This window comes from Notamacropus eugenii, chromosome 3, assembly GCF_028372415.1.
Source record: "Notamacropus eugenii isolate mMacEug1 chromosome 3, mMacEug1.pri_v2, whole genome shotgun sequence".
Lineage (NCBI taxonomy): Eukaryota > Metazoa > Chordata > Mammalia > Diprotodontia > Macropodidae > Notamacropus > Notamacropus eugenii.
The window spans coordinates 396,423,182-396,448,933 of record NC_092874.1 but is presented as its reverse complement, the minus strand read 5'-3'; the positions used below and the strand labels follow the sequence as shown (position 1 = coordinate 396,448,933).

Below are 25,752 nucleotides of genomic sequence, written 5' to 3'. Positions count from 1 at the left end.
CAGGCTTAATCATGACGTACCTGCTGTATGCCACACATTGTGCTTGGTTTTGCTGGGAGTAAGAGAGACAAAGATGAAATAGTCCCTGTCGCTCACGCATTTACATTGTGTGTGGGGAGACATAGACAAACGTAAGTGTATGCACAAATAAATTGAAAGTGATTTTTATGAAGGAGGGAAAGGGATACACAAGGTGGTGCTCCAGCGGCGTCTGGAGGGAAAGTGAGGGGTGAATTCCAGGGCATGCATTCCAGGCAAGAGACAGAGTGAAGGTGGTGAGAAGACCGGAAATGGAGTATCTCTAGTGAGTAACAGACAGTGCAGGAGAGGGAATGTCAGAGCTAGGAAAGGAGCTCAGGGGCAGGCTGTGAAAGCCTTTGAAGATCTGGAGCCACACAAGTTTCTAAGCAGGAATGGAACATGGTTAGAGCTGTACTTAAGGGAAAATCACTTTGGCAGTAAGTAGTGTGAAGGATGGGTTGGAGAGAGGGGAGAGACTAAAGGCACAGAGACAAATTAGAACCATCCTTGCCAGTAGGAAGTAGTGTTTGTTTCTACCAGGGAAAAAACTTCTGAAACTTGCCAATTAAGAACACAATCAGTTTGGTGGTTGAGGATTTTCATGTTCTTTAAATCAAGTGCCGTTTTACTGTAGGAACTTTGTCTTCTAGTCAGTGTAGCCCAAGAGCAATCATTTCAAACAATCCCTGTCAATAAAGATAGAAAATTTAATAAATCACTTGTAGAAAGGTATATAGTAAAGTAAACGAGCTTGGCTTCCTGTTTTTGCTCAGTGAGCTTGTGCTGTGTTATGTCTTATTTAACTTTTGTTTAAATAACTCAAGCCATCGATGCAGTATTGTTCTCTTATGGTTTTTTGTTTTCCACAATCTAAAGCATAGATTTCCACCAGACTTCAAAAAAAATTACACACTGCAGGATATCAGTTTGCAAATAAGGGGAAAAACTTATTTAGTTTAAAAGAAATATTTAAGAGAAATACATAGTAAACTTTTAGTTATCCATTTTAAATTTGCAATTCTTGCAAAGCTTTTGTTTCTAAAAGATGCTCTTTGTAAACTGAAACAGCTTCTGAAGGAAAAGCCTCACTGTTCGTTGCTGAAGTGCTAGTAAATACAGTAAATGTATTGCCTTGCGAAACTTTCCGGATTTTTAAAACGACACATGTAAGAAGACCCAGTCCTTTTCTGCTATGATACGATGCAATGGTGACACCTACAGTTGAAGGTACTCATGTCAGAGGTTTTGTTCTAAGAGGAGCCTTCAGGAGTCTGTATTCATAAAAATGCAGTAGGCACAGAGCATTGGAATGCGTGATTCTGTGGTCTACTTCATCACAAAGTAGTGTGGTGGCTTGGTAGATGAATAAACACTGCACTATCACCCCATTGCTGTGTTACGGAAAGCAGTGGGTTTAGTTCAGAAGTGATGTGTGGGGTGTATTAAATATATGTGTGGAATTGATACTTTTTTGCAAGTGACATTTCATTAGTTCATATCTTGGTGCTTCAGGCCTTGTTTCTTTTTGCCTTAATAGCAGTAAAACTTACTACCACAATACTTGCAGTCAAGTCTCTAGTGATGTGCCTAATAGATCTAGATGGAGAGATGATTTGAGTTCTGGCCTCCATAGAAATATTAGGGGGAAGGACATTTGAGCCTGGGATTTCATTGGTGTAGGGAATGCAAATCAGCAACTTTTTTGGAACTTACAGTCTTGGAAAGTTTCATGAGGCCACAGAGAGGTCAAATGCTTTATTCAGAGTCAAGCTATGTATGTAATCAAAGTTGGGATTTGAGTCTTCCTGACTCAGAGACTAGTTCTCTCTCCTCTTTCTGCCGCCTTAGAAGTCCCATATACTATGTAAAATAAATACAAGCATACTATTGGAAGTATGCCTTTACTGTTTCTTTTTGGCAATAATAAAATTGATACTTTTGCCCATTTGTGCCATCGTCTGGCAAAACTAATTTGACTGTGTTATATTGTTTCACTTAGCATTTCATTTTCTTAAAACGTACTTGGGGAGAGTGCATGGAATATAGGAAATATAGTTTGTAAATAGACTTGTTTTTAAAAAATCAATCATTCAGAATTTTTTTAAAAAAAATTCATGGTAGAAAATATTTGGGTTTTTTCCCAGTCTTTTTAACTTATTTCTCACTAATTCTTAATATTACAGTTTTTTTCTTCATCTTCCAAATGCTTAATTAAATACTAACTTGGTATTTTGTAGTTTGGTTTGTAAAACTTTCATAAAATCTCTGATCAGTGAGGCTGGCTTACTGCGGTCGTAGCTTCTGGAGTAAAATTTTTGTTGGCTCCATTGAAAACCCTTTACTTTAAAAGGTGAGAGTCTCTATGGTCTTTCTTTTTTCTCTTTTAAATAGTATTTTATTTTTTCCATTTACATGTAAAGACAACTTTTAATATTAATTTTTTTTTATATAAAATTTTGTGTCCTAAATTTTTTCCCTTTCCTCTTCCCTCCCTAAAACAGTAAGCGATTCGATATAGGTTATATAAGTGCAGTCATGAAAAACATTTCCATATTAATCATGCTGTGAAACAAATATAAAAGGAAAAACACACAAAAAAATGAAGTGTCCATAGTATGCTTCAGTCTGCATCTAGATGCCTTGAGTTCTTTCTCTGGATGTGAATAGCATTTTCCATCATGAGTCTTTTGGATCTGTCTTGGATCATTGTATTGCTGAGAAGAGATAAGTCAATTACAGTTGATCACTGCACAGTGTTGCTGACGTGGTGTGCAGTGTTCTCCTGGCTCTGCTCACTTCACTTTCTTCCCAGGTGTTTCTGAAATCTGTGTTTGCCATTTCTTACAGCACAGTAGTATTCCATTACATTTATACACCACAGTTGTATTCCCTAATTGATGAGCGTACTCTAAATTTCCAATTCTTTGCCACCACAAAAAGAGCTGCTATAAATATTTTTGTACATGGTTTGTTTTCCTTTTTTATAATCTCTTTGGATAGTGGTATTGCTGGATCAAAGAGTATGCAGTTTGCCCTTTGATTCCAAATTGCTGTCTAGAAAGGTTGGATCAGTTTACAACTCTACCAGCAGCGTATTAGTGTTCCAGTTTTACCACATCCTCTCCAGCATTCATCTTTTGTCTTTCCTCTCATATTAGCCCATCTGATAGGTGTGAGATGGTACCTCAGAGTTGTTTTCATTTGTGTTTCTCCAATCAGTAGTGATTTAGAGCATTTTTCCATATGATTATAGATAACTTTGATTTCTTTATCTGAAAATTACCTGTTCGTAGCCTTTAACCGTTTGTGAATTGGAGAATGACTTTACTCTTATCACTTTGACTCAGTTCTCTCTTTGAGAAATGAGGCCTTTATCAGAGATCTTTGCTGTAAAAATTGTTTCCCAGGTTTCTGCTTTCCTTCTAATCTTGTTTGTGTAAAACTTTTTAAATTTAATATAATCAAAATTATCCATTTTGCACTTTGTAATGCTTTTTATCACTTGTTTGGTTATAAATTCTTCCCTTCTCTATGGTCTTTCAAAGTTGGACTGTCCTCTTCTGTTTTCATAGATGTTTTCATCTCCCTCCTAAAGAAAAATAAGGCACTTTTTAAGTTGATATAATCACTTGCTGTTGTTAAGCAGTATCTAAATATTGGTAATATTGGGAAATGACAAACAAACTTTCCGATTGTTTGTCACCAGAGAGGTACAAAAGGGAAAAATCTTTGGTTTTTCCATTTACTAGAATGAGACATGGAAGCAGAAACATTCTTAACTTGTTCAGGTGTCTTTGTTGGAGTAGAACATCAGAAATCCTTATTTCTAATGGTATCCTATCTTCCCCCTTCCTTACAAATACAATCTTTAGTAAGACAAGATTATGAAAGCACAATTTTAAAAAATTATGGTTTGTACTTGTTTTACCTTTGAACACTGAAATATCTTCATTTCTGCTACTTTAAATTACTTGAGAGTTATATAAACATAAGGAAGAAAAAATTCAAGTATAATTGACATTAATAGCACAATAATCCTTCCTGTTTTAAAACTATGGTATTTTTCTACGTCATCTTACCATAGCATACAGACAAGGTCTCTTGACCCCAAAAGAAGAGGGTCATGGATATAAAAGTGAAAAGGTTAGTTGTCGTTTAAAGTAAAGTATCACTGCTGATGTTTTAAAGTTATAAAGTGCCTAATTCATAATATTGCATTCCATTCAAACAGAAAGAATTACTCTGAATGTCTGCTATCAGTTTTAAAGTTGCACTTTGTTTGAAAGGCCTGCTTTTGTAACACTCTTAAGAATTGTTATAATTTATATGGATTTGGTACTTACAGCCGTAAATCCATATTTGTAAATTGCCTGATTTCTTTTTAAAAAAACAGTTTAACTTTCTTTCCCCTTGGTTGAAAAACTCCTAAATTCTCAGTTAGAGCTGTTTATCCACATTGTTTCTTATGTGAATCTAACACAGTCTTTTTTTCTAGGAATTTTTTTGTTTCCCATTTTACACATATGCTAATCTTTGACTTGTTAATCCTTTCCTTCTGGCCCTAACAGTTCATTTCTTTACCCAATGAAAGAAGTTATTTCATTGTACCTCATTTTCCTCTTTGGAAATAAACAGCAATCAGTGTGACTCCTAGCAGGCACCTGTTTCTTACTTTTGCTTTCCTTGAATTCGCTTTATCCCTTGAGCCTTGGTAAGTTCCACATGATAAGTCTTATTCTGATATATACTCTTTGATTTATGAACGAAGAGACATTTCATCATCTGAATTTTTGTTTCTAATTTGAAATTTCTAATTTGGGGCCTATTAAAGCAAATTTATTTCCCCAATGAGGGCACAAATTTTAAGGGTAGTCTTTATAATTATTCACCCAAAGGTTATTATTTTTCAAATTTCCTTTCTATTTAGTGCTTCCATATGAGCACAGTACTAACTCATGTGGAACTGACATGAAAATGAGTCCTGAGTTGTTTGAGGGTGTGGCCATTCCCAGACCTTTCCACATAATGCATTTGGAAATAAGTAATTATTTTTCATTGATTCACTGAATATTTATTAAGCATTTATTCTGTGCAATGCGCAGTGAAGTGAGCAATATGAAAAAAAATAAGACATAATCCCAGACCCTTTTGGAGTTTGCAGTCTGATGCACAAAATGTCCATGTCTGTTGAAAAGGTTGTCTGTGATCCAGTGGTCCCATGAAAGGTTGTGTTTGTCTATAACATTTATTATTCCATACAGTGTTACATAGTACATGAGAAAGTTAATTCATTTCTTTGAGACTCCTATTTTAGGCTTTTCTTAAGAAAGCATAGCTATTTACTGTAAGCTTTCCGTGTTAGTTTTCATAAAATAAAGACTTTGCAAGTTTGCGATAGCACATACTTACTTCTTGTTTTGTTTCCACATATCTCTTACGATATAGTTCTTGTGCAATTTCCTGAAAAATACGTCGAGCACTCCTCTTCTGTAAAGAAGGGTATGAAAGTTATTCTCTCTTTTGTAGCTTAAATTAGGACAGAGAAAAGGATTGTTACTCTCTGTATTACCAATGTTTCCCCTTCCCCAGAAACTTAATTTTATTGTGTACTTTCTGTAAGTACATCAAATGAAAATTATGGCTGAGTAATGTAAAAGTATAGAACATTTTGTGGATTAAAGAGTGACTACTGAGTTGTCTAATCTTTTGTTTCCAGTGACAGGGATGTTGTGTTTTCCCTCAAGTCTAAATATTGGGATTATGTCACAGTGCTTTTATGGGGGCAGAGGGGGTGTCTAAATACTGATTTAAAAAATATATTGAATTTAAACTTATTCTTTATAAATAGCCTTACTTTTAAAAATGTTTTATAAGCATTAATGTATATTCTGTACCTTCTGTGGTGCTTCATCAGTTCCTGTTTTCTTTGGTGTTTTCAGTTTTAACTGCTAAGAAAGGAACATTTATAAAAACATTTTTATATATTCTAAAGAATTATGAGAGTTTATTTTGCCCTAGCGCTAGGGGATCGTGAACTTTAAAAAAATTTATATCTGTATTTCAGTGTGATTGGTTTCCTTTGTAATTTTTCATGCATTGTGCATTGTAGTATTTTATGCATTTAAAACACTTTGATGAGAAGGGGTCTACAGACTTTACCAGACTACCAGAGAGTTTCATGACACAAAAACATTAAGAATCCTTGACCCAGTAAGATCTAAGTTTTTCCATGATATTCAGTGTAATATTTAGTTAATAAGATAACAAAAAATCTAATGTTCACATCATTTTCTGAAATGTACACATAAATATTTTAAAATCATTAATAAAATAAATTGAACAGGTCGGGTTGATATTAATGGTAAGATTTATTCCAGTAGAAAGTGTAATGAATACACACAAGAGATATGTCATCCCAAGTTCTTTGGGCTTAATTAAATGCTTCATATTAGCTTCTAATTTTTTCGTCAGCATTGTCTCTGTTAATAGACTTTTACTAGGACACCGATATATGTCTGTATACTTCAGTTAAGACCATGAGCTTATGAAATTGTTGTAAGAATAGATTATATATAGGTTATTAGGAGGTCCTTTGAGATGAAAAAAAAAAAGATCCTTATAAATCTATTCCAGTTAATGATATTTAGCATTACTATAATTTAACATTAAAACTTAAAAAAAAAAAGTAAGTTTTACTTACTTTGGAGATGACTATGAAGATCACACTTAGAACAGCAATGTAGAACGATAGCAGAGATAAGAGAGCTATCAGGAGATTCTCTACTTCATGGCTAAGAAGCTTATTCCCTTTATTAATAACAAAAACAGCCATCATTACTGTTGAAAAGATTTTTTTTTTTTACAAGACTATAAACCAAGTATATAACTTAAGTTATATGCAGGAAATGTCAAATATAGGGGAAAAAGGGAAACTAAATTTACTGTGCTTGAACATTTTCATAAAAGAGTTATTACAGGTCTTTTGCCTCAGTGGACACCCAAACATAGAAAGGTAATTATTATCTCCTTAGGCTGTTTGTCTTGAAACTGAATTTGCCTGAAAAATTCAGAGTTTACAAAATTTAGAGTAATCATTTGTTGCACTGATCTTTTTTTAAATTAGTGTTAAGCAAAGAGTAACTTAAGACAAAATTATCATTTCAGGACATTTTACAAATGGGTGTTTAAAAACTATTTTGATTTATTCATAAGTAACATAAAAATAACATTTATAAGACTGTACTTTTTACAAAGCTCATTCTTCACTACAACCCTGAGGGGTAGGTGGTCCAAACAACTATTATTATCCCTATTTTGTAGTCAAGGAAACAGACTCAGGGAGCCTATGTGACTTTTCCATAGTCCACCAGTATTAGTAAGTAGCAAATCTGGAACTTGACCAAAGTCCATGGCTCTTTCCACAATGCTCACAGAGGCATTCAGCCTTCCACCAGGGTTTTACACTTGTCATATCTATGTTTTAAATAAGATTTCAAGAATTTGTGGTTTTGTTTCATTCTTCCTCTGCCTATACAGATTACGCCTCTCCTGTCACTTGGTAGAGTTTAAATATTTATGTCACCCAAATTCTATTAATAGAATCAAAACGACTTTGTTAAATGAAGGTATTGATATGTCAGATGTGGATATTGTATCTGTATCAAATCTTCATTTCTATTCTCCAAAAATAATTTCATTTTTAGATGAGATAATCTACTTATTTCTTTTCTTGTAGCGAACATTATACTGCAGTGTAGCTGTTCGATATATACAACTGAATGATAGGAGTCTGCAACAGAGGATAAAAGCAATGAGTAGGAGTTTTTAGATTCTTTCTGGACATAGCTTTGGAAGACTGGGACTTCACAAAATGTACCAGTTACTCCTAATTGTGAAATTCTGAAAGCAGTAATATAGCCTATTTCACAACTTGTGTATTTCCACCCTTCCAAGAAAAAAGGGTCCTTAGCCAACAAAATAATCAGCGATGGAAGTCAGTAAGATAGAAATCTGAATTTAAGGTTTTTGAAGAACTCATAAATTACATGCCTAGCCAGGTAAAGCAACAGAGGTGGAAAGCCCCCATTTTTCTCCAAGAAGTCCTCTTGTCTACCTGTCCCTTGTCCTTTTCTTGTGAGCCGGTATTAAGAGAAAGTTAGCGCATGATGAATAGTGAGGTACACAAACTTCAAAGCTGATTTTACTTTTGTCATTTCTGTTGTGTGATTTATATAATGTATAACTGTAATAAAGTTCTCCTGTAAATTTCACTGTTACCTACCTGCCTCTTGGTAGAGTACATGAACTGCTATGGTGAAAAATATTCATCAGCCTGGCCACCCTAACAGTTCACTTCTTTGAACTTATCTAGACTGATTCTTAGATGACAGACAGTCCAACACTGGGCCTGTCCCTGAAGCCTTTATGTATTTGTAGGACATGCCTCTCTTTTGGTGAGGAGCCAGAGATAGTTACATGCTCTTTCAGGCTGGATTTCATTCATTTTTGTGGATTGCGATTGAGAATTTGGGTCACCTCCCAACATTTTAGTAAAACCATAATAATATACATCAAATAAAAAGGAAAAGGAGTCTTCTTAGAAATTCTTTATCGAAAGTGTAATCATAGGAAGTGGGGAAGGAATCTCCCCATTTTCTTGCTTCTTCAGAGCACAGAGGCCAAACAAAGGAAACCTCTTTCCTGGATTGAAATAAGCTTGTTAAAAATAAGAGTATCAGTATCCCATTAGTAAACTACAAATAATTTAATGTCTGCAGTTAAATATTTTTATGTGCTTGTGGTTTTTTAAATGAGTAGAAATAATTTTGACTATATCATTTGATGTTTTCAGCACTATTGTCCATTCAGCAAGAGGGATCAAGGAAAATAGGGAAGTAGTTGTCCCAGTTTCTTTCCTCAGAACATAGAAACCTCATCTTGTTCTTACAAAGAAGGCCCCCAATAGACTACTTGAGGTAATAAGAGAATTGATGTTTGCGATTTTACTTTCAGAATCCCAGATTGGCAAGAGTGGAGTAGGGAATAAGTCAGCATTTTCTAGCCTAGGCCAGGATTGCTAAAGCTAAGATGTCCTTCCTATTTCTGTTGTGATCTGAGGAGACCTGGATTCTCAGCCTCAGCTAGTAGGTCTGACCAAGCTGGAAAGGTTCCTAGAACCAGGCGGGTAATGGACTTTATGTCTTGTCTAAAGTCCAGCCTGAGCTGGGAGAGGCTGCCGCTTTGGTCATGGGATGAATTTTTCAGCCTTAGCAACCCTCAGAAGTCATCTACTAAGTTATATGGGGGTCACTATCCACACCAATGGAGGAAGCGCCCACACAGACAGAATTACAGGTTCACGGAGTATGAACATATTTTGTTTTTTTATATAATTACCATTTATATGGTACTTTAAAAGTTTGCTGAATGGTTCCAGCACAACAGCTTCGTACGGTTGGTACTACAAATAGTGAGGATTACCCTGCTTTTATAGATGAGAAAGCTGGACTCTGAGAGGTTCAATGACTTTATCTAGGATCACACAGTTTAAAAAAATACCTCAAGCAGGATTTGAATCCAGACTCATGACTCCCAAATCCTAGAGTCCTTCCAGTAAGACATCTTACTACCTTTATTTTGACATATAATAGTTAACAATAATTTGGCATGGTGGTAGAAGGGTTTGGTCAGTTTTAAGAAGTAAAATTTATTAACACCTACTAAAAATATGTGAGATGTAATTCTTAGAGGAGAGTGGTAGAGAGAGGGAGAAAGGAAATAGTGAACATGAATGGATAGTAGTTCAAAAATGGCTAGCATTATGTTGAGCCCATGTGTTGTTAGTTATTAACAAGTCCAAATTATTTTCATTAATTTTTAGATGTTAAACAGAGTGGAACATTCTAGTGTTTTGAAGTAAAATAATAAATGTCCTACCTCTTACCACCAGCATTGTTCCTGGCCCAGTTTGCTTAGACTTTGGGTCAGTTGATTGTGAAAATGCTATTCCACAGAAGTAAATTGCACTGTCATTTAAAGCTATCATATTTAGGGTGAGAGAAACTTGATTTTCTGTCTTTGATTCGGTCACTGTAAATTTGCCTCCATCACCTAGGCATTGATGTGGACACAAGCGTTCAGGCTGATAGTGAGCATTTTGGCGAAACCATAGAACTTCAGGCTGGGATTTAGGGCAGTTGCGAGTAGAGAAATCACATTGTATAGTAATTGTTTTATAAGTATAGTCAACTTCTAGAAGGGAAGGCTGTTTTATATTAACAATACATGTTCGGATAGCACCTGTTGAAAAGAAAGAGATGAGAAAATTGAGATTGGTGTTGTTCCCCCCCTCCCCTCCTATCTTGATGATATTTCTGATTTTCTTCTGGTGTTGAGCTCTGTGATCCTATTTATAATGACTCCTTTTTCTTCTTAATTCTTCCAACCACAGTCAAAACATTTGTTAACCTATGTCATTTCACATAGCTTATGTTTACGTAGTGCTTTGCAGATCAGTTTAATGCCACAAGAACTCTGAAGTAGAGCAGATCTCCATTTTATAGTTGAAGAAACTGACACCGGTTTAGACTTTACCAGTCACACAGTAAACTGGTAGCAAGTGTGAGATTAGAATCCAGTATTCATTCTCCCTCATTTTTCTCTCTCTCTCTCTCTCTCCCCTTCCCCCCTTCCCTTTCTTTATTCTCTTCCTCTCCCCTTTTTTCCTCCTACTCCTCTCCTCTCCCTTCCCTCTTTTTCATCTCATCTTTCTTTTCCTTCAACAGAATAGCAGATGGTACAGATTAAACACTTCACAACTCTGGGATGTAAGAGGACTATTTCCTTTTACTGAAAAAGAACCGTGGGAGAAAGAAGAAAATGAATTTCAGTGGTTTCCTATTATCACATTGTTAAACATATTAAGCAATACATTAACCAAAAGGGAAGTTTGGATGAACTGTTACACCACAATCTGCTCACATGAAAGTTCTCAGAAACTAAGTCATATACAAGTATAACTTTTTTTAAAATTTAAATTAGCATTTTAATTGTTTAGTGTTCAAGTTTTTAAAGAACACTAGTATCCAAAGTGAAATTTTGTGACAAATATTTCTTTCCTATTTTTAAAAAAAATGTGATTTAAAATCATTCTCTAATGTAAATATAATGTTTTATGAATTCAGATTTTATATGTTAACTTGTCTACAGTGTAACCAATGCAGAAAAACGATTTCTAACAGCTGAAACAAATCTCCAATCTACTTACAAAGATGGGGGGGGACCTACTTTCACAAATAAGATTGAGGAAAAAAATTTTTCAAAAGTGGTTTTTCCTCCCTTTGTGAGATCTGAGATTTATTTCAGGTATTAGAAATGGTTTTTCTCCATTGATTTAGATCGTAGAAAAGTTGACATAAAATCTGAATTTTATAAAGTGGATTATATTTACATTAGGAAATGATTTTAAAGCACAAGCTTCTTTGGGAATTTAAAATACTTGACTTCCCTAATTTCACTTTATATACACAATTCTCAGGAGCACATCTTTAACATGTTTACTGAATACTTGCTGTGTGTAAAACAAAACAAAACCTTGATTAGTGGCTAAATTATGGTTACTACTACAAATTAAATCTTTGTTAAATATTTCTATTCAAAATTGAGGGAAAGGAATTTTACGTATAAATAGAAAACTCTAACCCATTTTTAACTTTATCTTTCTAGTGAAAATTGCTATACTTTAGACAATTCCCATTATGTTATATGTTTTAAAATGAACTTGTAGTAGCTTAAAACCTAAATACATTGAAATAAAGAGACAATAAATAGGTCAATTAAAGTAGAAAAAAAAGAGACTTACCAAGGTACAATAGAATCAAGTTAAATTCCAGACTGATAGTGGTGATAATTCTGTTTGGGGTTGCCATCTTGTTGTACATATGTTTGAAAATGGATCTGAACTTTTTTTTTTAAAGGAGGAGCTAGGGAGAGGAACTATAATCAGGAAACTTAAAAATTGCATCAACTTTTTTTGCAGCTACAGAATTTCATCCTTCAGAATAGAAACTTTAGTATGTAACTTTGTTGGGGGTGTAAGCTCAGTTCCATGTGGACAGTCTCAGGCGGGTAAAGGTGAGGACTTCTAAACCTTAGAGTTCTCATGAGGCCCCCCAGGGAACAGCAGGGAATTGAGGTGTGAGACCGAGCTATCTCGTGCATTTCCGCCTCTTCCCGTGAGAAAAATGCTGGGAGAGAGCATCCCCGCCCTGAGATTGGCCCGGGTCTGAGCACACCTATTGTTATCTAACAGGCACGGTATTCAGGTGCAAACTATGTGGCGGGAGAGCTTAAGTAGGGTCAGGAAAGCCTGAAGGCGCGCTTAGCGCTGAGGGGCCCTTAGAGGACAGAAGGCCCCTCTTCCTTCTTTCCTCTCTTCGCTCTTCCCTCTCCCCTCTCTCCCCACTTCCACTTCTGCTTTCATTCTCTTACTGTAAGATCTTTGCCTCCTTGGGAGATTTCTCTCTCTCTCCTAAGGAAGAGTTCCCCCAGCACATGTAACCAAGACCCTGAATAAAGCCTAACCCTTGTTCGACTCTGGAAAGTCTCTTCTCTCATACGTTTATCCGGTTTGCCCAGCCGAAGACCTGCGATAGGTAAGGTAAGACTCGGGTAGCCCTCAGGCCTCTAGGCCTGGCATAACTTATTCTCAATTATTAAATGATACTTTGCATGATATCATATATCATTTGTTAAGGAGTTTTGACTTAGTTTTAATTAAATATGAAAGATAATCAAATTAATCAGAAGCCTCAGATACATTCAACATTGTGGCAGACATGGTTTTTGTTTGTCCTTCATTGTCAAAGAGGACTGTGACATCAGGGACGTGAAGCCCTGACATGCAAGTGAATTGGATTTAAGTGAGGGAGGGCTGTGCAAAGTCTCCAGCCTCACTTTTTCCTCTGGAGCCATTTGGGTCCAGTGGCAAGATTAGAACAACTGGAGGTGACCCCCACTACACATGGCAGAGTGGTAGTAAATGGAGAAGACTTTTGAAAAAATTTTTTTCTCAATCTTATTTGTGAAAGTAGGTCCCCCCATCTTTGTAACAGTATGTCAATGGAGTGACATAGTCACTTTTCCTAGTTTGTACTAGGTGACTTCTGATATCAACTTCCAGCTTATGATCTATGATCTTTTGCTTACAGTATATTTGAAGAGACATGATACTGTGTGTTTCAAACTGTGTGTGTAAAAGAATTGCTGTACTAAGGCCATATTCACGATCCACTACAGTATTCTTTTCTTACAGGAACATCAGGGGATGTTTTGGTAATGGTAGTTGTCTTCTGGGATACTGTTCTCAAGTTAGAAATAATGCCTTAGCTTTCTTTAAGTAATAATAATTCATGGATTTTTAAACCCTTTCCAAGATGATTACTATTAGGATAAATCCTAATAGCCATGAGTCCTACAAGTTTACTATATATAGTGGGAAAGTAAGCACTTTGTATTTGTGTTAAAACTAACTTGTACATTTTGTTCTCTCTTGCCACTCACTTGCAGATTTGGTGATGAAATTCATGTTGCTGTTCAGTATCATACAACACACTGACAAATCATAAAGAATAGCATGTATGTGAAAGAGACAGAAAGGTTCAGAGACAGATTTTGGAATGAAATGTAATGAGAGGCACTGGAACAGCATAAAAACAACCTAATAATAAGTGGAGCATCAGAAAGGGATAGATCTTTTTCAGATCTTGACCTGGCTCTTTACTGCTTACATAGCCGCAGGCAAGTCCTGAGTGTACTCATCTGTAAAATCAGGATTTGGACTTCCAAGCTCCAGTGCTAAGATCCTAAGAACTCAGAATCTGAAAGAAGTACTGCTATTTTTTTTTTAATTTTTAAAATAGTTTTATTTATTTTTAGATTTCGACATTCATTTTCACAAAATTTTGAGTTCCAGTTTTTCTCCCCATAACACCTTGCATTCTGATTACCCCTTCCCTCAATGTGCCCTCCTTTCTATCACATCCCACCCTTCCCTTATCCCCATCTTCTCTCTTTTCTTGTAGGGCAAGATAAATTTCTATTGCCCATTACCTGTATTTCTTATTTCCCAGTTATATGCAATAACAATTCTCAATATTTGTTTCTAAGACTTTGAATTCCAACTTCTCTCCCTCCCTCCCCACCCATCCTCACTGAGAAGGCAAGCAATTCAATACAGGCTATATATGTGTTGTTTTGCAAAAGACTTCCATAATAGTTATGTTGTATAAGACTAACTATATTGCTCTCTATCCTACCCTGTCCCCCTCTTTTTTTTTTTTCTATTCTCTCATTTGACCTTGTCCCTTCCCAAAAGTGTTTACTTCTAGTTACTCCCTTCTCCCATTTCCCCTCCCTTCTTTCATCCCCCTCACTCCATCTGTCCCCTTCTCCCCCTACTTTCCTGTAGTGTAAGATAGATTTTCATACCAAATTTAGTGAGCATGTTATTTCCTCCTTAAGTCATATGTGAGAGGAGTAAGCTTCACTTTTTCCCTCTCATCTCCTCCCTTTTCTCCTCCATTGAAAAAGATTTTTCTTATCTCTTTTATGAGTGATAGTCTACCCCATTCCATTTCTCCCTTTCTCCTCCCAATATTTTCCTCTCTCACCCCTTAATTTAATTTGAATTTTTTTATGGATATCATCTCTTCTGATTCAACTCAACCTGTACCCTCTGTCTATATATGTGTGTGTGTGTGTGTGTGTGTGTGTGTGTGTGTGTATAATCCCTCCAAATACTGAGAAAAAATCTCAAGAGTTACAGATATTATCTTTCCATGTAGGAATGTAGACAGTTCAGCTTTAGAAAGTCCTCTATGATTTCTCTTCCCTGTTTACATTTTCATGCTTCTCTTGATTCTTGTGTTTGAAAGTAAAAAAAGTAAAGTTTTCTATTCAGTTCTGGTCTTTTCATCATGAATGCTTGAAAGTCCTCTATATCCTTGAATGATTATTTTTTTCCCTTGAAGTATTATACTCCATTTTGCTGGATTAGGTGATTCTTGGTTTTAATCCCAGTTCCTTTGACTTCTGGAATATCCTATTCCAAGCCCTTCGATCCCTTAATGTAGAGACTTCCAGATCCTATGTTATCCTGATTGTATTTTCACAGTACTGGAATTGTTTCTTTCTAGCTGCTTGCAGCATTTTCTCTTTGACCTGGGAGCTCTGAAATTTGGCCACAGTATTCCTAGGAGTATCTCTTTTTAAGTCTCTTTCAGGAGGTGATCTGTAGATTCTTTCAATATTTATTTTACCCTCTGGTTCTAGAATATCAGGGCAGTTTTCCTTGATAATTTCATGAAAGATAATGTCTAGGCTTTTTTTTGATCATGACTTTGAGGTAGTCCCATAATTTTTAAATTGTCTCTTCTGGATGTATTTTCCAGGTCAGTTGTTTTTCCAGTGAGATGTTTCACATTATCTTCTGTTTTTTCAAACTTTTGCTTTGCTTTCTAACTTCTTGGTTTATCTCATAGTCATTAGCTTTCCTGAATTTGATTCTCTCTTTTAAAGAACTATTTTGTTCAGTGAGCTCTTGGACCTCCTTTTCCATTTGGCTAATTCTGCTTTTTAAAGCCTCCTTCTCTTCATTGACTTTTTGGACCTCTTTTTCCAATTGAATGAGCCTCTTTTTAAAGGTATTATTTTCCTCAGCATTATTTTGGTTCTCCTTTAGCAAGTTTTGCTGACTCACTTTTCAAGCTCTTCTATGTCCTGAGCCCATTTCATATTCATTTTGGAGGTACTGGGGGCAGAAGCCTTGATTTACTTCTGACAGTATGCATTGTTCTTCCACATCCAAAAAGATGGAAGGAGATACCTGTTCACCAAGAAAGTCACCTTCCATGGTCTTATTTTTTTCCCCTTTTTTGGGCATTTTCTCAGTCAGTTACTTGACTTCTGAATCCTTTGTCAAGAGGAGGTGTTTCTCCTCCCCCCAGAACAGTGCTCAGGGCTGAGATTCAGATCAGCTGCTCAATTCCCCCAGGGGCTTTGGTTGGGGGGTGGGGCCACCACTCAGGGCTGAGGTTCAGCTCCCCTGCTGGATTCCCCCAGAGGCTTTAGGCTGAGCTGCCTGGACAATGGATCCAGGCTGCTTCTGTGGCCACTGTAGCTGCCCGCCACCTGCTGCTGCTGCTGCCTCTGCCACCACCTGGGGCCAGTGCTGGGAGGACCTTGCTTCTCTCTCACCCAGCTGGGGAAACCCTCCCACTGACCTTTGGAGCTTTCTTTGTCACTTGTGGGTTGAGGGAATCTGGGACCCTCCCTTCTGGGAATTCTGCCCCACAGGTCTGTTCAGGTCCTGTTCCTCCCAGTGCTGCGCAGCCAGGACTGGGCTCTGTTCCACTCAGCTTCCCATGGGATAGACCCTTTCTGTCAGCCTTCCAGATTACCTTTGGCTGGAAATCTCTTTCACTCTGTTGTTCTGTGGCTTCTGCTGCTCTAGAATTTGTTGAGAGTCATTTTTTACATGTATTCTGTGGGCTGTGGGGGAAATGCTAGAATATATGTACCTTTCTACTCCACCATCTTGGCTCCACCCCCAGAAGTACTGTTATTAAAGAAATAGGATCTAGTCAAGAATTTAACTTTTTCTTTCTGTTGTGTTTCAGTAGGAGGCAAATGGGAGAAGCCCTCTGAAATTCTGGAAATCAAAGGACAGAACTGGGAAGAACAAGTGAACAGCCTGCCTGAAGTTTTCAGAAAAGCTGGTTTTGTTATTGAAGCTTTCACCAGGCTGCCATACTTGTGTGAGGGGGACATGTATAATGACTACTATGTATTAGATGACGCCGTCTTCGTTCTCAAGCCAGTATAAACATGAAGGCAAAAAGTCTCCGGAGTCCAACCCAAGAAGCAGCCTCTGGAAGAGGGGTTTGATTGGATGATGATATAAAGGGAGGGAGTTTGGGGATTGCCATTCTAAATATCATGTAAGAGTTTTAAGACCAAAATACTAATGTATTTCTTTGTAGTATGTTTAAAAGGGCAATTGTGGGTTTTTTTTAAAGACTCTTTATTTGAGAATAATTTTTACCATTTCTTAACTCCAACAGTGCGGTCCACAATCCAACCATGATGATAGATATTTTTTATACTTAACTTCCATAGGGACTCATATCCAGACAAAGCAATAGTCACGGTTTCATACAACCAGTGTATGAATTGTTCTCAGTCATGTGAAGACTGGCAATAAAGCTGTTTCTTCAGTTCCAGACATTGTTTATAGTGTTGCAGCTGATAATCCCATGTTAAGAAGTTACTTTCTCTCTGTCATTCTTCAAAAAATGTTTTTAATCATGCTAATAAACCTTTTTTTTGAGATGACTTTGGTGTCATGTTTGGGCTTGATTGAAGTTTAGCCAGAATCTGGGAAACCATTTGTTAATGGCATCTTCATTTGCTTTGGCACCAAAATGAGCTGAATGAATGTGTTCCATGGAAAGACATGGTCATATATATCGTCACTGATAGACTGGCCTTTGAGTCAGTCATAGGTCAGACTAATCATGTCTTGGTGGGAAGCCCTTCCTGGATTCCTTTTAGAGAAGGAGAGAATCAATATCTACCTTCTCCTGTGATACAAGATATTCTCTTTGACTCTTGAGCGTCTTAAAGGGTGGGGTCAGATTGAAATATTGATATAGTTTAACTGTTTAAAAGAAAGAAAGAAAGAAAACTCCAGTACTCCACTCTAGTGGAGTAAAGGCCAAGGCTCTAAAAAAATTCATTCCTCTAGCTTTGAGCTCTGTGTCAAGCTCAGCATTGTAGCAAAGAATGAGAAGATGAGTAAACTTAATTGAAACCACCTGGCAGCTCTTTTGATGGAAGGATCAAAACCAGATTTCTTAATTCTGGCCATGTGAAAATTTATTAAGTTTACAAGTATGATAAGTTATTTCTTAAACAATGGCTTCCGCTTAGGCTGGGTTTTGGTGACTCATGCATATAATCCCAGCTGCCAGGCAGACCCAGGATGGTGAATCCCTTGGAATCAGGAGTTGGGAACTAAACCATTGTGTGTTTGCACCAAGTTAAGCACCAATATGGTGAGCCTCTGAGAGGGGGTACATTGGGGCTGAAAACAGAGGATAAGGTGGCTTAAAGAGAGGCAAATCAGGCCTGTGAATAGCTCCCTGCCCTTCCATCCTAGGTGAGACAGACTCACTGTTTTTGTTGTTTAGGATACACATTTGTAGTTGTCTACAACAATAAAACAAACTGTGAATGGGATCATTTAATTTTTCTTTCTGTTGTCTGGCCACTCCTATTCCTTTCAGAAATCCTTTCAACAACACCTACTTATTATTAACAAAGAACAGGGTTGATTGTGTTTTTGTCAACAGATTATGTTTCACTCCTACATTCTCTAAAATGTAAGTGCTTCTAATTATATACCTCAAAATGATATTGAGGCAGGGAGATCATTAGAGAGAGAGAGATCAATAACCATTGTGGATAACTTAAAAAGGCACAACCCCTTAACTCAAATCCCTTTATAGCTTTGAAATAATGGAAATGCCTATTTGAGAATATAGATATTAACATAAAGTTACTCTTTTCACAACTTGATTTTTTTATCCAGGTGTTCCATCATGGTGTTTTTTTCTTTATATATTCATGGATGACTTCAAATTAAAACAGTTAACAGTAACAGCTAGATAAAAAGGGAAATATAACCATGAAAAAAACTTTTTATTATACATTAAGGACTGCATTCTCTCCTCTCCAATATGCTCCTCCATTATCATGGTATTATAACCAGAGTTGGGTTATGTGCCTTACTCAAAATTGTTATTGGTGTATATCCATGTTTTATGTTTCATTTTTCAGGTATTCAAATAAATGAAGTTCAAACACTTCATCCTGCATTATAAAAATAAAAACTTGAGAGAAAAGTATACTTAATAATTTCAGTTGCATAAGGACTATCTTTGTTTCTTTATGAAGCCCTTTCTTGAGTATTGTTCCTGCGTATTGAACGTGGGTATAGTTAAAAGTTCAAAGAGGTGTTAGTATAAGTATTTGAATTTACTCCAACGAGGTCTCATGCCTTCCAAATCAAGGATGAATTTAAGATTTAATTTTTTAATTTCACAATTCTTAAAGACAAAACGTAATTGACTCAAACTTACATTCAGTATTTAAGATATAAATCAACTTCCATTCAGTAAAGAAAATATAGAGCCCTTCTGAAGATTGGCATTTTTTAAAGAGAGGGTTTATGGTGAACATTAAAGACTAGATTGTGCAAATAGTTTAATAAGAATTTCCTACAGATTGGGAGAAACATCCTTCCACTAGATGGCATTATAGTTCAGCTGTGGTCTGATAAATTCATCCACATTTTCCAGAGGAATTACTGTCATCTTCAGAATTCACTGAAGGTATTCAGCTTTTGGTTATACCATCAATAACACCATTCTCCAGAGCCTAGCAGAGTGCCCTGCACAGAGTAGATATTTAATTAACTTCCTGATGTAAACCTTTTATATTCAACCAATGAGAGAACTTCATTTATTAGGCAAAATAAGTGTAGTATTGTGAGGATATATAGTCTTCAACAATTGAACATTTATTAATTCCTTTCGTGTTTGGCAGGCACAAAGATGAAATAAAACAAATTCTGCTTTCTTAAATCTTGCAATCCAATAAGGAGAAATAAAATGATTTTTATAAAGGAGAGACCACTTTCATCTGGGGAAATTAGGAAGGGTTTCATGAATGTGGCATTACCAGAGATGAGTCTTAAGGAAAAAGAATTAGAATTGTTTCAGCAGATGCCAGTAGAAGTAGGTGGAGTGGGCAAGTCATTTTAACCTCTTTGCCTTAGTTCCCTCATTTATAAAGTGGGAATATGACACCTTCCTCCCAGGATTGCTGTCAGGATGAAATGAGATACTTATAAAATGCTTAGCACAGTGCCTAGCACATAGTACATGCTATATAACTAGTATATAGCTATTATTATTAAAGGTAGAATCTATTCTAGACAGGAGGGATTGTATAAATAAAGGGATGGAGACAAGAGAAAGATGGTAACGACAAGCAGTCATATTTGGTTGAAGCTTAGGCTATGAAGGTGATGGTAATCGTCATAATAAGGATATGTAAATAGACTCATTTCATGGCATACTATACTTGCAACTGTGTCCCTTGTGATTTATAATCTCTCTGAAGAGACAGCAAGAATAACAAAAGACTGAAGATTTTGCCCTACCAAGTATGGAAAACATGAATTTTTCAATGGCCTGCCTAAAATGTGTAGTGTTAATTTTTCCCTAGCCAAGTAACTAATTTACGCTCTGGGTGTAGGCTGCTCTCCCTCTTAGAAGAGAAGGTTAGTTGGGCTTTAGGAATGCCTCTCCACTCTTAAAGTCATCAGAGCAAATGAAATGTGGTCTGGTGAGAATACTGACTCAAGGGTTCATAAGACCTGGGTTCAAGTCCCATTTATGACACTTACTACCTGTGTGACCATGAAAAATCACTTTATCTCCCTGGGCTTCTGATTCCTCATCTGTAAAATGAAGGGGTTGGACTAGAGGGCCTCCTAATTTCCTTCTGTCTTAAGAGCTATGATTTTATTCACTCAGGGCTTTAACAAGAGAAAAAAAGTCCTTAAGTGATTTTCTTCCAGAAGTTGGAGGGTAGAAGAATGCAACAAGAACATAAAGATGAAGCTCTACACACTTGGAGGAGACTAAATCATAATATGAAGGTCTTACCAAAGAGGAGGCATCTGGGTCTTCTAAAAAAGGGAGCAACTGCTTATCTTGTGGGAATGGTGATTTGGGTCCACCAAGGTATGGTAAGATGGGGGATTAGCCAGTAAGAATCAGAGAAAGAAGAGAAGACTAGTGGCAGCTAGGTGGCACAGTGCTAGATTTGAAACCAAGAAGACCCGAATTCACATTTTGCCTCATACCCTTTAGCTGTGTGATTCTGGGCAAGTCACTTGACTCTCCCATGCCTCTGTTTTCTCATCTGTAAAATGGGTATAATAGCATCTATTTTTCATGGTTGTGAGGATCAAATGATATTGTAGAGAGCTTTACAAACTTTAAAGTGCTATATGGATGCTTACTATTTTTATAGTGACTCCCTGCTCAGGGGAACTGGGGCTGCTGTGTTGTTATTTTTTTTTTAATCTGATATCAACAGCAACGAAATTTTTCAGCTTTTCTGGGACAGGAGGGAGACACTCCCAAGATTAGCACACCTAGTGTCTGGTCTTCACTTCTGGTGACAAAGGATATTTCTAAGAGCAGTCAAGAAAGCACTGCAAAGGATTATGGGGTCTTGAGCAAGATCTTGGCAGGGAGGGAGCGGTCTAGCTTGTTCTTTTCATTCCTAATACAAATCAAAGGTAAAGGCTTCAAAATGGAGAGCCATATTTGCAAAGTGAGCTGCTATTTAAGAAGATAGTTTCTGAAAAAGACTTTGGGATTTTAGGACCCCAGAGCTTAAAATATGGGAATGATGGGCTGTTGACCACAGAGGGATTAATAAGAGCTATTTACCTATAGTCTTACAAGTTATTACTATGAAAGAAATACTGGCTTTGGAATCAGATTGGATCCTAATCCCTCCTTTACTCCTTATTATCTGCGTTGCCGTAGACAAGTCATTTAAGTTCTCTGGGTTGCAGTTTCCTTATTTATAAAATGAGGGAGTTAGATTAGATGACCTTTCAGGTCCAGTTCAGCTCTATAGAAAATCTAATAGAGTTTTAAAACAGAAAGGAAGGGAAGGAGATAAAACTGCCCATATGTCTTCCAAGCTGAATAACCGTAACAAATAGTGAAAATGTAGAAAGTATAGAAGTAGACATCAGAAGTTCACAGGACACAACTTTTTTCTTTTTAAATGAACCAGGAATTAAAACCCATGGCGTCAAACATCTATGTAAATGTACAAAATACGAATAACAAGCGCGATGAGCTGAAGATCTTATAAAAACAAATTTTTTTTCTTTGGTTTCATTTTTACTTGGAGGGAAAGGGCCTATGACCAGATGAATATATCTTATTATTCAGAAGAGGTGGGATAGGTTAAGGGTTTGGGGCCTTGGGGTAGTTAGTGACCCTGAATATTAAGATGGGGAAATCCAGGAACTCCAGTTGGAAAGCATGGGGGAGAGAGCATTTAGATAAATATCCATCAAAGAAAAAAAGATGTGATATCATCAGAATATGTACAGGCCACCTAGACAGAGAAGATCATAGTCCTGTCAGAGGTGTGTTATAATAGCAATGGGAGATTTTAGTTATCTCTACATCTGCTATATTTCTCCCTGACCAAGAAAGAATAACTAATAAGTTCTTGGTTTACCTTAGTGATAATTTCATCCTTCAAAAAGTAGAAGAGGAAACAAGGGAAACTGCTGTTCTGTACTTGATTGTTACTAACAAAGAGTAACTGGCTGCTGCAACAATGGGAACCGTTGAGGGAAGTGACCCCTCCATCTTAGAATTTGTGTCAGAAGAGAGGAAGGTTGGACATAATCTGATAATCACCCTAGATTTATTTTCAAAACAGATTCAGAAGGGTGCAGAGAATGAATAGATAGGGTCCCATAAACTAAAATTCTTTAGGACCTAAGAAGAATTTGTACTAATCAAGTAAGCATTTATCAAATACCTACTATGTGCCAGAGGTGGTATACTCATAATGAAATTCTAGAGACAAAATTTCTGTTGGAGGGAAAAGGGGGATTACCTAAAAAGATAGATGTGAATATCCAGCAATCTCATCAACCAACTTAGTTTTGGGGTTTTCTTTAAAATTGTATTTATTTATTTATTTTTAGATTTTGACATTCATTTCCATAAAATTTTGAGTTCCAATTTTTCTCCCTATCTCTTCCCTCCCCCCACCCCATAATACCTTGCATTCTGATTACCCCTTCCCTCAATGTACCCTCCCTTCTGTCACACCCCACCCTTCCCTTATCCCCATCTTCTCTCTTTTCTTGTAGGGCAAGATAAACTTCTATACCCCATTAACTGTGTTTCTTATTTCCCAGTTATATGCAGTAATAATTCTCAACATTCATTTCTAATACTTTGAATTCCAACTTCTCTCCCTCCCTCCCTCCTTCCCCATCCCCACTGAGAAGGCAAGCAATTCAATACAGGCTATATATGTGTCATTTTGCAAAAGACTTCCATAATAATCATGTTGTGTAATACTAACTATATTGTCCTCTATCCTACCCTGTCCCCCCTTTTATTTTTATTCTCTCATTTGACCTTGTCCCTTCCCAAAAGTGTTTATTTCTAGTTGCATCCTTCTCCCATTTGCCCTCCCTTCTATCATCCCCCTCACCCCACTTGTCCCCTCCTCCACTACTTTCTTGTAGTGTAAGATAGATTTTCATACCAAATTTAGTGAGCATGTTATTCCCTCCTTAAGTGATATGTGAAGAGAGTAAGCTTCACTTTTCCCCTCTCACCTTCTCCCTTTTCTTCTCCATTGAACAGGATTTTTCTTATCTCTTTTGTGAATTATAGCCTGCCCCATTCCATTTCTCCCTTTCTCCTCCCAATATTTTCCTCCTTCACCTGTTAATTTTCATTTTTTAATGGAAATCATCTCTTCTGATTCAACTCAACCTGTAGTCTCTGTCTATAAATATGTGTGTGTGTGTGTGTGTGTGTGTGTGTGTGTATAATCCCTCCACCTACCCAAATACTGAGAAAAGTCTCAAGAGTTACAAATATTGTCTTTCCATGTAGGAATGTAAACAGATCAGCTTTAGAAAGTCCTTTATGATTTCTCTTTCCTGTTTACCTTTTCATGCTTCTCTTGATTCTTGTGTTTGAAAGTCAAATTTTCTATTCAGTTCTGGTCTTTTCATCAAGAATGCTTGAAAGTCCTCTATATCATTGAATGACCATTTATTCCCTTGAAGTATTATACTCGGTTTTGCTGGGTAAGTGATTCTTGGTTTTAGTCCTAGTTCCTTTAATTTTCTGGAATATCCTATTCCAAGCCCTGTGATCCCTTAATGTACAAGCTTCCAGATCCTGTGTTATCCTGATTGTATTTCCACAATACTCAAATTGTTTCTTTCTAGCTGCTTGCAATATTTTCTCCTTGACCTGGGAACTCTGAAATTTGGCCACAATATTCCTAGGAGTTTTCCTTTTTGGATCTCTTTCAGGAGGTGATATGTGGATTCTTTCAATATTTATTTTACCCTCTGTTTTTAGAATATCAGGGCAGTTTTCCTTGATAATTTCATGAAAGATAATGTCTAAGCTCTTTTTTTGATCATGGCTTTCAGGTAGTCCCACAATTTTTAAATCATCTTTCCTGGATCTATTTTCCAGGTCAGTTGTTTTTTCAGTGAGATGTTTCACATTATCTTCTATTTTTTCAAACTTTTGCTTTGCTTTCTAACTTCTTGGTTTATCTCATAGTCATTAGCTTTCCTGAATTTGATTCTCTCTTTTAAAGAACTATTTTGTTCAGTGAGCTTTTGAACCTCCTATTCCATTTGGCTAATTCTGCTTTTTATTTTTTATTTTTTTATTTTTATTTTTTTTATTAATTTTTAACATTTATTTTCACACAATTTTGGGTTACAAATTTTCTCCCCTTTTATCCCCTCCCTCCCCAAACCCGAGCTTTCTAATTGCCCCTGTGACCTATCTGCTCTCTCCTCTATCCTCCCTCCCTGCCCTTGTCTCCGTCTTCTCTTTTGTCCTGTAGGACCAGATAGCTTTCTTGACCCCTTAACCTGTATTTCTTGTTACCCAGTGGTAAGAACATTACATTTGGTCTTAACACTTTGAGTTCTAACCTCCTTAGCTCCCTCCCTCTCCACCCCTTCCCCTTGAAAGACAGGCAATTCAATATAGGCCATATCTGTTTAGTTTTGCAAATGATTTCCATACTAGTTGTGTTGTATAGGACTAATTGTATTTCCCTCCATCCTATCCTGTCCCCCTTTAATTCTATTTTCTTATGGTCCTTTCCCTCCCCATGAGTGTTGACCTCGTATTGCATTCTCCTCCCCATGCCCTCCCCTCCATCCTCCCCCCCACCCTGCTTGTGCCCCTGTCCCCCACTCTCCTGTATTATGAGATAGGTTTTCCTATCAAAATGAGTGTGCATTATATTCTTTCCTTTAGTGGAATGTGATGAGAGTAGACCTCATGTTTTTCTCTTGCCTCCCCTCTTTATCCCACCACTAATAAGTCTTTTGCTTGCCTCTTTTATGAGAGATAATTTGCCCCATATAACTTCTCCCTTTCTCCTCCCAATATTTCTCTCTCACTGCTTAATTTCATTTTTTTTTAATATATGATCCCATCCTCTTCAATTCACTCTGTGCACACTGTCTCTATGTATGTGTGCGTGTGTGCATGTGTGTGTGTGTGTGTGTGTACTCCCACCCAGTGCCCAGATACTGAAATGTTTCAAGAGTTATAAATATTGTCTTTCCATGTAGGAATGTAAACTGTTCAACTTTAGTAAGTCCCTTATGATTTCTCTTTGCTGTTCGCCTTTTCATGGTTCTCTTCTTTCCAGCTCTGGTCTTTTCATCAGGAAAATTTGAAAGTCTTCTATTTCATTGAAAGACCATTTTTTCTCCTGAAGTATTATACTCAGTTTTGCTGGGTAGGTGATTCTTGGCTTCAGTCCTAGTTCCTTTGA

The 25,752-nt window shown here is 36.8% G+C and overlaps 2 protein-coding genes across 7 annotated transcripts in view; one reads left to right on the top strand and one right to left on the bottom strand.

The window, feature by feature from the left end:
• Positions 1–17,412, top strand: part of METTL9 (methyltransferase 9, His-X-His N1(pi)-histidine) — a 57,189-nt gene extending 39,777 nt beyond the window's left edge. For 4 of the 5 annotated variants that reach the window (XM_072597869.1, XM_072597873.1, XM_072597871.1 and 1 more), the window contains exon 5: positions 16,698–17,412. In XM_072597869.1, coding sequence (XP_072453970.1) covers positions 16,698–16,903 — 206 coding nt within the window. In that variant the 3' untranslated portion in view covers positions 16,904–17,412. The remainder of the gene's footprint in view (positions 1–16,697) is intronic. The other variant, XM_072597870.1, reaches the window with a different exon arrangement.
• On the bottom strand, positions 709–11,969 carry IGSF6 (immunoglobulin superfamily member 6). Of its 2 annotated transcripts, none has more exons than XM_072597874.1 (6): positions 11,882–11,969; positions 9,958–10,320; positions 6,722–6,828; positions 5,916–5,969; positions 5,431–5,508; positions 709–3,610 (listed from the first exon to the last, which is right to left on the bottom strand). In XM_072597874.1, exons 1-6 carry the CDS (start codon positions 11,958–11,960, stop codon positions 3,551–3,553), a joined length of 741 nt encoding a protein of 246 aa, XP_072453975.1. In that variant the 5' UTR covers positions 11,961–11,969; the 3' UTR covers positions 709–3,550. The 2 variants fall into 2 exon arrangements, with proteins under 2 accessions (XP_072453975.1, XP_072453976.1); XM_072597875.1 differs by having other exon boundaries at positions 5,916–5,966.
• Positions 17,413–25,752: the final 8,340 nt, after the last annotated feature.

What these genes read in the sequence shown, in the direction of transcription:
- IGSF6 (XM_072597874.1), bottom strand. Translation starts at nt 11,960, where the DNA reads ATGTACAACAAGATGGCAACCCCAAACAGAATTATCACCACTATCAGT. An exon ending in CTGATGAAGCACCACAGAAG is followed by an intron (nt 5,509 to 5,915) that starts GTACAGAATATA and finishes CCTTCTTTACAG; the next exon opens with AAGAGGAGTGCTCGACGTAT. An exon ending in ATGTGGAAACAAAACAAGAA is followed by an intron (nt 3,611 to 5,430) that starts GTAAGTATGTGC and finishes ATTTTTCTTTAG; the next exon opens with GAGGGAGATGAAAACATCTA.